Source organism: Sturnira hondurensis, unplaced genomic scaffold (genome assembly GCF_014824575.4).
Source record: "Sturnira hondurensis isolate 20B ecotype Veracruz unplaced genomic scaffold, ASM1482457v3 Scaffold0010128, whole genome shotgun sequence".
In the NCBI taxonomy this organism is placed as follows: Eukaryota; Metazoa; Chordata; class Mammalia; order Chiroptera; family Phyllostomidae; genus Sturnira; species Sturnira hondurensis.
Window position 1 is genome coordinate 35,949,023 of NW_028082759.1, and position 9,458 is coordinate 35,958,480.

General features: G+C 48.5%; 1 protein-coding gene across 2 annotated transcripts in view; it reads right to left on the reverse strand.

The window, feature by feature from the left end:
- SLCO5A1 (solute carrier organic anion transporter family member 5A1) overlaps positions 1-7,251 on the reverse strand; it is a 118,770-nt gene extending 111,519 nt beyond the window's left edge. For both annotated transcript variants that reach the window (XM_037058686.1, XM_037058685.1), the window contains exons 1-2: positions 6,936-7,251; positions 3,969-5,346 (exon numbers count right to left, since the gene is read on the reverse strand). In XM_037058686.1, coding sequence (XP_036914581.1) covers positions 3,969-4,878 — 910 coding nt within the window. In that variant the 5' untranslated portion in view covers positions 4,879-5,346; positions 6,936-7,251. The remainder of the gene's footprint in view (positions 1-3,968; positions 5,347-6,935) is intronic.
- Positions 7,252-9,458: the final 2,207 nt, after the last annotated feature.

The following is a 9,458-nucleotide window of genomic DNA, read 5'->3' on the forward strand; positions in this document are numbered from 1 at the left end:
GACTGGTCTGAACTCTCACGGAGAGCCACTGGTAGAGCTAGACAGCAACACGGCTCTCTGCCTCCTCCGGTGCTCTTCCTGAGTCAGGCACTGTGCCTATTCCGCCGACTGTTCCCTGCGGTGTGCAGTCAGGGCGCACACACCAAGGAGGGCTGCCCCCACACTGCCTGGTATGTGGCCAGCCCATGCCAATCACCATGTATCCCGAATATCACCCAATCAAAGTTGGAGCTTTCTATTCTAGAAATGCATCCTTTTCCCCCCTTTTCCCACCTGGTTAGCCTCTCTTTCTCACTTTCTTCTTGATTCATGAATATCTTGTCCCCAGACGATCACATTTCCTCTCTCCTTGAGATACAATTACAAATCACGGTATCATTGTTAACCTTACCTTTGAATGCCTACAAAGCTTTCTCTGTGCTCCAGGTCAACACTAAACCTCTCTCAATGCTAAAGGAGTTGGGTATTTAATGGGCATAAAGGCTGCTGTATCTCCCCTATAACCACATCCTTCTACGGTGAAAGATGCCAGAATGTTAATATCGCACTTGCAAAAGATTAAGATATACATTTACACCCTATTTCAATGGTTTTAACATTAATTAATATATTTGTTTCTGCCTGCAATTACTAACCTGCTACCTGCTTTCCCGCCCCTCCCCTTCTGTGGTTGTAATGAGAGGTTAGAAGGATTAACAAAAAGGCTAAGAAAGGGGAGAGTAATGAAAAAGATAATCTAGAAGAATAGCTTTGTGGAAAGTACCCAAGATATGTAACTAGTTGTTTATTAGGAAGAAATTCCACATCATACTAGCTTAACCCCACACGTGTTCTAAGAACATAGTGACCCCTCTCATTTGAATCTGTACAAAGTAACCCACCAAACCTACTTTTTAAAGGGGTTTGAGAATGATCTTGTTTTGATGAATGACTTCAGGGGGTTCTGCAACCTCTGCACCATTCTGAGAACTCTGCTGCACACGGCACAACCTTTGGTGTCAGTCAGCTGTCTGAGCCTCTAGCCAAAGGACATGCACCGTGGAGGGAAGCCCAAAGGCCCTGGGGTCAGACAGGCATGGATCTGAAGCCCAGAAGCAGTCACCGAGACCCTCTGAGCCCCAGTTTCCTCAACATACAATAAGGAAATCAACGCCCATGTCTTAGGGCCACTGGGAACACTAAAGAAAACAAGCCATGGGAGATTCCTGGGACTCCCACCATTGGAGCTTTCACTGAGATCCATTTAATATGAAGCAGAAGTTTCATGAGTTTCCTAAGGCATTCATCAAAAATTTTTCCAAATAAATGATTAACCAGTATCTAAAAGAAGAGGAGGAAGAAGGGGAGGAAGGGGAGGAAGAAGGTGAGGGGGGAAGCGATCACTGTTTGCATAGCTTTCCTCCCCCTGCACGTGTTCACACCCCTACCTTCAATCGTCAATACGTCTTCATTACGCCGAAAGCTCCTCGGTGCTGGAGCTAGGTCTCATTTTTGGTTTCCCCAGAAGGAGCACAGTGCCCAGCAGAGAATAAGAGCTCAACACACACTTGCTGTTTTTCTTCTTGGTGGACAACTACTATCAGAGAAGTTAAATCCTGGGGCTCTTACTGGTAGCTGTTTATTGTGGAGGGCTTTGCTTGTGTTCTTGAGGAAAGAAATTTATGTTACTGATACCCAGAAGTGGGGTAGAAGGGAGAGCCAAGCTTTCAAAGTAAATAGAAGCAAAGATCAGCAGGAATATGAAGATAGGTCCACAGAGGCAAGGTACCACCGAAGATTACTTACTACTTCAGAGGGAGAAAAGTACCTTTACGATGGAAAGACCTGCCAATCACCTACTCAGCCAAGTGATTCAACTTTGCAGCATCAATAAATACTCAGGTAAACCTAGAATGTGGAACATTCCACAAATCAACTGGCCTTGTCCCTTCAGAAGCCTGCGTGATGGAAAAAGAAAAAGGTCGCACTCCCTGTTCTAGACTGTAAAATGCAAATGAGCCTCACACAATGTGTGAAACTTGATCAGATTGAACAGTTTGAAATATAAATATATATAAATATCTATGTGTGCATGTGTGTGTGTATTCTGGCAGAAGTAACACCTGCTTGAGCGTAGTTGGTAGGGTTATAATAAGGGTGTAATAATTTATACTTTTTAAAAATAATTTATACTTTCAATTTGAACATTTCACCTAAAATGTCATATGGTATGCTTGAGTGTGATATTGTTATGTTACAGAATTATGTGCTTATGATTTTGTAAAAGAAGATTTTGTCATTAAAAAAGGCACACTATTTGTTCTGGACTTTGTATATATGATATCCATATGACTTCAAGGGGACAACTGAGGACATTTGAATATGGAGTGAACACATGAGGGTATTATGAAAATGATTATCAGCTTTCTTAGGATGTTAAAACTCCTGCAGTTACATAAAAGAAAGTCCTTAATTCAACTTCTTCTATGCTTAAAAATTCATCCTTTAAATAAATGTTAGAAAACATGCAGGCAAAGTAACAAACAAGCTATTCCTCTCTGCTCTGAATGTAAATTTCTTTCTCTTGCATTTAATAATAAAAATGAATTGGAAAACTCTTGTGTTAATGCATTTGGTACAGTTACTGGGAACTATAAATGGCTCAGACACCATCTCTAACAGATTCTGGGGATAGCAGTTGTACTGTGGGAAAAGCATGGCCCTCTTAATTGGGTCTCATTTTCACTGTCCTTTGAAACCTTATTATTCCCACACCAAGAGCCCTATCAGTACATAGCTAATAAGTTGTTAAATGTGGCTGCTATTTGCTTACATTTTTGTATAAAGTAAAATCTTTCACCCTCTTTTTGTTGGACTCAAGTAGGGAAACATAGAAAAAATATCACAGCCGGCATAACTGCTATTTATCCCTTCCAAGAGTTCAAATCTATCCCTTAGAAGTTCAGTTTTGGCCCTGCAAGGGTAGCTCAGTTGATTAGATCATCACCCCCAATACACCAAGGTTGCAGGTGTGATCTCCAGTCAGGTCACATACAATGGAAGCATAAATAAGTGGAACAACAAATTTACCCATCTCTCTCTCTCAAATCAATAAATAAAAAATTAAAAATAAAGAAAGGAATAAGTTCGGTTTTGAAGGGGCAGCTAGTACAGGAAGCTCCTAACAACCACACAGCTTTTTAGGAGCTATGTTTCCCTACCAGCTGCAGTGCCTGCCTGGCCTCTGGTGAGAACCCGGTACCTAACCCAAGCACCCCTGTCGGCAGCAGCTGATTCATGCAAGTCAACTCACCCAATCCATTATTTGCTTTTCAGAAATTAATAAGGGATTCTGCTCTCAAGTGCATTTCATTGAAGGTCTCCAACCAGCAATAAAAATAGCTTTTGATAAACTTTACAACTTGTGGGGTTGCTTCTACATAAAGATAACCTAGTCATGTGATATCACTCATTTGTTTAAGTGAAGCAGGTGATGCGTAAGAAATGTCGGTATGGTGGCAATGAAGTATGTTTTATCTGGTCTGGGCACTTCAGCACCTGAACTGCCGAGAGGGGAAGGAGAAGCAGCAACTTCACCCTACACACCAGCTACTTCTATTCCTTCCAGAACCTTTCAAGAAGGACAGCTATTAGAAGGTAAACTTGATAGATTACAGCTTTTCCAAAGATAGGTGGCGAGAGAGAGAAACTACCTCATAGTTAAAAACTTTCATGACTTGGGGAAAAAAAATATAAAGTGCGAGTCTGAAAGCTTATTCAAATGGCTCTCAACTTTTGATTCTCTCCCAAACCTAAACACACCACCCTAAAGCCAAAACATAAATAAACTGAAACTTAATGATTATAACACATATGTAATTCACTGTACATAGCTAAATATACATAAAATCTCCAGGAAAATGTGAAAGAAAGTGTTTCCTTTTTGACTTCTGACTTCACACTTATCTGAGAGGACAGAAAATTCTTACCTAGGTACAAGGAAGCGTTTTCTTTCTTGACATTGTCATCTAAGTAGGTTGGTCCCAGGGTATAAATAGGTGTGGAGCCCATTCCAATGAGAATTTGTGCGCACACGAATAAAGCCACATAGACCCAGTGATTATTCCCCCCAGAGTCCTTCAGGCAGGCAGGAGGCTCCCAAGTCCCCGTGGAGTTGCCGTTCTGACATAGGCCATCATTGGAGGCCGAGGCATTCAACTCTTGGATCTGGTAGGGAGGCGAGATGAAGTGAGGTAAGGCGAAGAGGGCTGCCCCGAGGGCGATGAGAAGTCCACCCACAGCCAGCCACAGGGGCCGCCGACCCCGGCCCCCGAAGTAGCTGACAAACACCACCACCACCAGGCTTCCTATGTCAAAGCAGCTAACTAGGAGCCCTGACTCGGAACTCTTCAGACTGTAGCGCCTTTCAATGGTGGTGATGACGCTGCTCAGGTACCCTGAGACCATTAACGCCTGGATGAAGGTCAGAAAGCACATGCAAACCAGGAAGCAACGCGAATCGGTGAGGACCACATGGAGGCACCTTCTCCCTTGAAGCGTGGCCAACGTGGAGGACACCGACATGGCTTTGCAGACGTCCACTCTGTGGTTGCAGTCCACGAGCCCTGCCATCTCTGTGGAAGTGGACGGGGCGGAGAGGCTGGGGACCAACCGGTTCAGGCCCTGATTCAACTCCTGGTGGCCCGAAGAATCTGCACGGCCTGGCTCGGCGCCTACACTAGTGGGGTTGAGATCTGGCCGACAGGAGGCGCTGTTCAAGGCGGGTAGACTCTTGGACCTGAAGGTCTCTGGTTCGCACTTCTGTTGGACAGCTCCCTCTGTGGCCCGAGTTTCGAGCTGCTGTCCCGCCAGGGGCTGCAGCCCAGTGCCTTCGTCCATGGCTCTTAGAATTCAGACTCGATCACTGATCGCATTCAAGGGCTCCGGAGCTTTTCATCCACCGGCACTAGGGGCCGAAGCCAGGCCCACGAAGTCGTGCCCACCAGGGACCGGGGCTGGGGGATACGGAGCCGCGCAGGACATCCTCACAAGCAGGGAGGCACCGAGGGCATCCTGACTGCAGACTCTGCCCCGAGGCTCCACAGCCTAGTGCCCCGGGGGGCAGGGGTCCTCGCTGTCCTGTGATGAGCTCTGCTCGGGGTCCACCTCGGGGCGGTAGCTTGCGGAAGGAGCCTGGAGCGTCCCGGGTGCATCCCCTCCGCCGCCGCTCGGCCGGCCGCCCGGAGCAATAACGTCCGGTGCCCAGCGTTGGGGCGCTTAGCGCTGATGCCCGTGCTGCATCCCGCCCAGAGGCGTGCTGTCCTCGCCGCCTCCGCTCGCAACACCCTCGGGTGCAAAGATACCAACCTGTGAAGCAAAGAAAGGGTGGTCAGCGAAGAGCTTCTGCGGTTAGCGCTCGCGCCCCAGCGCCCCAGGCACCAGTACTGAATGACTCGGACGTTCCCACCAAGGAACGAATCCCTGGAGAAGGAGGCGACTGCAGGCTGCAACCTCCAGTGCGGGGGAACAATAAGCAGTAGGCGGTCGGCAGAGACCCTCCCTCATTGTCTACCAAGGACCTGCCCCCGCCCCGCCCCCTTTGCCCTTAAACAGTGCAACTGCTTTTATATGTTAATAATTATCAACCTGGCGGCTCTGACTCAGAGACAGTGTCTTTTATTCCAGCGAACTAATTGCAACCTTTTGGTACTCCTACTCCATTACTCAAAATAGAAAATGCCCGAAAGAACAAAGGAAAGTTTTTTTTTAAATAAACACACTGCATTTCCAGTCGCAATTTTCAAAAAGAACAAAAAAGGGGAAAGCTACGTGTGTAGAAATGTGTGTACACACTTGTGCACAGGCACGTGTGGGACTGGGTTTGAATCCGATTGCTCCAGGAATTAGAGACACGTACTCAGAGCTCAAGGCAGCCGCCACAAAAAGGTCAACGCGCTTGCCTCTTTATTCCCAGCACTAAAAATATCACCCCGTGCGAGAGAACTATTCAATGACAAATACCAGGAGCGTTTGAGGCCACGGCCCACACCAAGTCCCAGCGCTTAGTGTCAAGCGAAACCGAAAATCAATTTGCCCTACGGATGGGTGGGGAAGCCACAAGCAAACAAAGAGATGCGGGCACGGGAGCCCACGGAGCAGTCCTGGCAAGCCAGGGCGGGCAGAGGGGCGTGCTATTTACATCGAGCGCACCCCGCGAGGGTGGGCCCGAGGTGCACGCGCGTGCGAGAGAGAGAGAGAGAGAGAGAGAGAGAGAGAGAGAGGAAGAGAGCGCACACACCCACACTGGCGTGTATTTGTAGGAACCCCTCGCGCGATCCTGCACCAGGCTGCATTCAATGAGAGCCTAAAACATGTGTTTCTCCAAGATAAGCCACCAATCCCTAATCTCGGAGACTCCCACTCCATTTCTCCAGCCTAGGGGAATGCGCACCAGGTGGGAAAGGAAAGCAGGACTGCACGGCATTAGGTTTTTTAGTCTGCGGCGCGCTTTTGTGATGCTGCGGGGAAAAGAAAGGAGAAAGGGGAATGGGGAGAGGGGTAGAGGCGGAGAGGCTGGGCGAACAAGGGCGGCAGCTACGCTGTCTCCCTCCTCACTGTTGGCTAGACCCGCTCCCAGATTCCCCGCCTGCCAGCCGCTCACAGCCTGGACTACCCCACCGCCTACCAGCCCAGGCGCCTTCCCGGGAAACCCCATTGGTGAGCCCGGGAATCCCCACGAACACCCTCCCGCACCGGGGGCATCCGGGCTCCTGCCCAGGTGGGCACCCACAACTCAGCGCAGACTCGCAGACTCGGATGGACAGGGAGCTTTGGGAGCCGACTTGGAAGCCCAGGGACACCCCCTGCGCGCGCGCTCACACACACACAAAGCCCGCTCCCGGCACTGGACCTCCGGGAACAGCTGCTGCAGGGGCGCACGAGCCGCAGCTACTCACTGGTGAATCTGTCGTCAGTCTGGCTGAGTGCAACTGCGGGAGGCGCGGACTGGGTCGGCGAGGGAGTAGTTGGAAGCTACCTGGGGAGGTAGCATCGGTACAGCCGCGGAGAAATCAGTGAATGAGACTGTGACTCAGGCTGAACTCTTCCCCCACGCCTCGCCTATCACCCAAACAGACACGCGCGCACAGAGACGCGCCGGGAGCGGAGCAACAGAGGGCGCAGGCGCAGGGCGGCCACCCAGCCCAGCCTGAAGGAGGCGAGCCACCCAGCTGCCCTTCACCTGCGCTGCAGGGGAGAGAGAGGAATCCTGGAGCCTCTAGAGGGCAGGTATCCAAAAAAGTTAGCTGCTGAGGCACGGAGTCCATTCTGAATTTCTTTTAAAGTATTTCTGTTTGTAGGTACTCACAATGTCTCAGAGACCATAGTAGGTTCTTGGGACCAAAGATGATCAGGGCAGGATCTCTCTACTAAAAAAACCACTGTCTTGTGCATTAACTCTGTAAGTGGCCTAAAATAATGGGGTAAATTCTGCATAGGATGTGCTGGAGAACCTATTACAGCTTTATTTCCTGGAAGAAGGGAGATTGTAGGCATGGGGCAGAGGACTGGACTGCCAGAGTGTCACAGTAGAAAAGGACAGCAAGGACTTCAGAGGTTGGGTGCTGTTGGCACTGCAGGGCCTGTGGCATTCTCACTTGCTCACCAGAAAGCTGGTTCTGGGAGTGGTGGGTGACTCGAGGCCACGCTGAGAGCATTGTGACAAGTTAGGAAGCAATCTCTGAGCAAAATGTGATGAGGCAGTAAATTACAGGGGAACTTGCTGAAGACTCACTGAGAAGGTAGAAGTGGCCAGACTTGGAAATCAAGGTGATCTGATGCATGAGAAAATGGGCCAATTCAGGGTGTCTCCCAAGCTTTGCGCTTGGGTGACTAGGTGGCTTTGGTCCAATGAAAACACAGGAGGAGAAACATGCTCTTGAGGGGGAAGATGGTTTTCATTTTAGAGGTGCTGACTTTGATATACCTTTGGGACATCCAAGTGTGCATGCCCCATAAACCATTTGATATATGACACACAGGTAGTATGGACTACGGACATGGCATTGGAGTCAACAGCCCGGAGTTGGCATGAGGTCAACAAGGAAGATGATGCACACATCAAACAGGACTATAATTGAAGGAGCCCATGAGCTGTAGCAACTAGGAGGACCCTGTTGAAATGTGACAGAGGGAGATTGTTCTACAATGACTGCTGACTACACTGGCCACGTCCTACAATTGCTGGTAACTACACTGGCCCTCACTGCCCTACCAAAGCCACTTCGCTGGACCTGGCCTTATGCAGTGAGAGCATTGTCTTCCCTTCACAGATGTGACAAGGGAAGTGGAGAGAAAGCAAGTATCTTGGTGAAGGTGTACAGCTAATGTGTAGACGCTATGAACCCATGTGCTCCAAAAGTCCGCGCTCTTAGCCTTGACTCAGAACTCTCTCCCTTACGACATAAAGCAATTGGACTTTTCAGTGCACCTTATCACTGTTCATGACCTCACTTTGGTCCGACAACCACCACATCTACAGTCAACACTTAGAGAACATCCCCGGCCACCGCCCCCTCTTCTTGAGATGTTTATCAAACCTCACGTTACTTTTCCACAAACAGGCAACGTGACTCCAGCAACCACCCCTTCCAGTGGGCTAAGATTTGCAGCGCTTCCTCTACGTGAATACTGATCTGCACTTATTCTGGATCAAACAGAATCGACCTGCCTATTCCATCCTTCCAAGCCCTTTGGCCTACCTCTCATTTCAGCCCCAGCCCAGACATACAGTAGCTCTATAGCAAATTCAATCTGTTGGGACAGGGACCAGCAGAGGGCTCCCCTGCTGAAAGTCAAATAACCAAGGAAACACTCTGTTTCTTCACAGTCAATTACCATAATTATACTAGAAACAACTCTAAAAACCTATAGATTTTTTATTGCCACCAATAGAAAGATAGTGATTTATAGAAAAAATGTAAAGGGCTCAATTAGCTATTCATACAGGAAACAAGAAGGAAATATTTAGCGAGATACATTTCTTTTGCTTTCTCTTTCATAGTTAAACATGACCTTGGAAAAGACCAGGTGTGTCTCCATCAGCCCTAATCTTTGGATTCACAGAATGGGGTTCTGCTACTCCTGGTTTATGTCACACGATGTAAGGAAGTACAGCTGGCCAGAGCAGGACGCCTGCCTTGTTAAGTGTATTGGAGAAAGAAGCACATGACTGAGGGCTCTTCAAGTGTCCAGGCTTGCTTATGCTCCTTCTAAGTCATTGAACAGTCTAACTCACACTCAAGCTGCTTCTTTCCCAATCATCATATAGTAATACGGTAGCCTTAGGAATTACCTAGGGCCTTCTATGGACTTAGAATCTAGCTGCTCTGGAGAATAGGCAGGAAGAGCAGAGGGACCTTTTTCTGCATCCCCTTCCCTCCTTCCTTAAAGAGGCTTCACTTTAGAGGCCTCCTAGACAC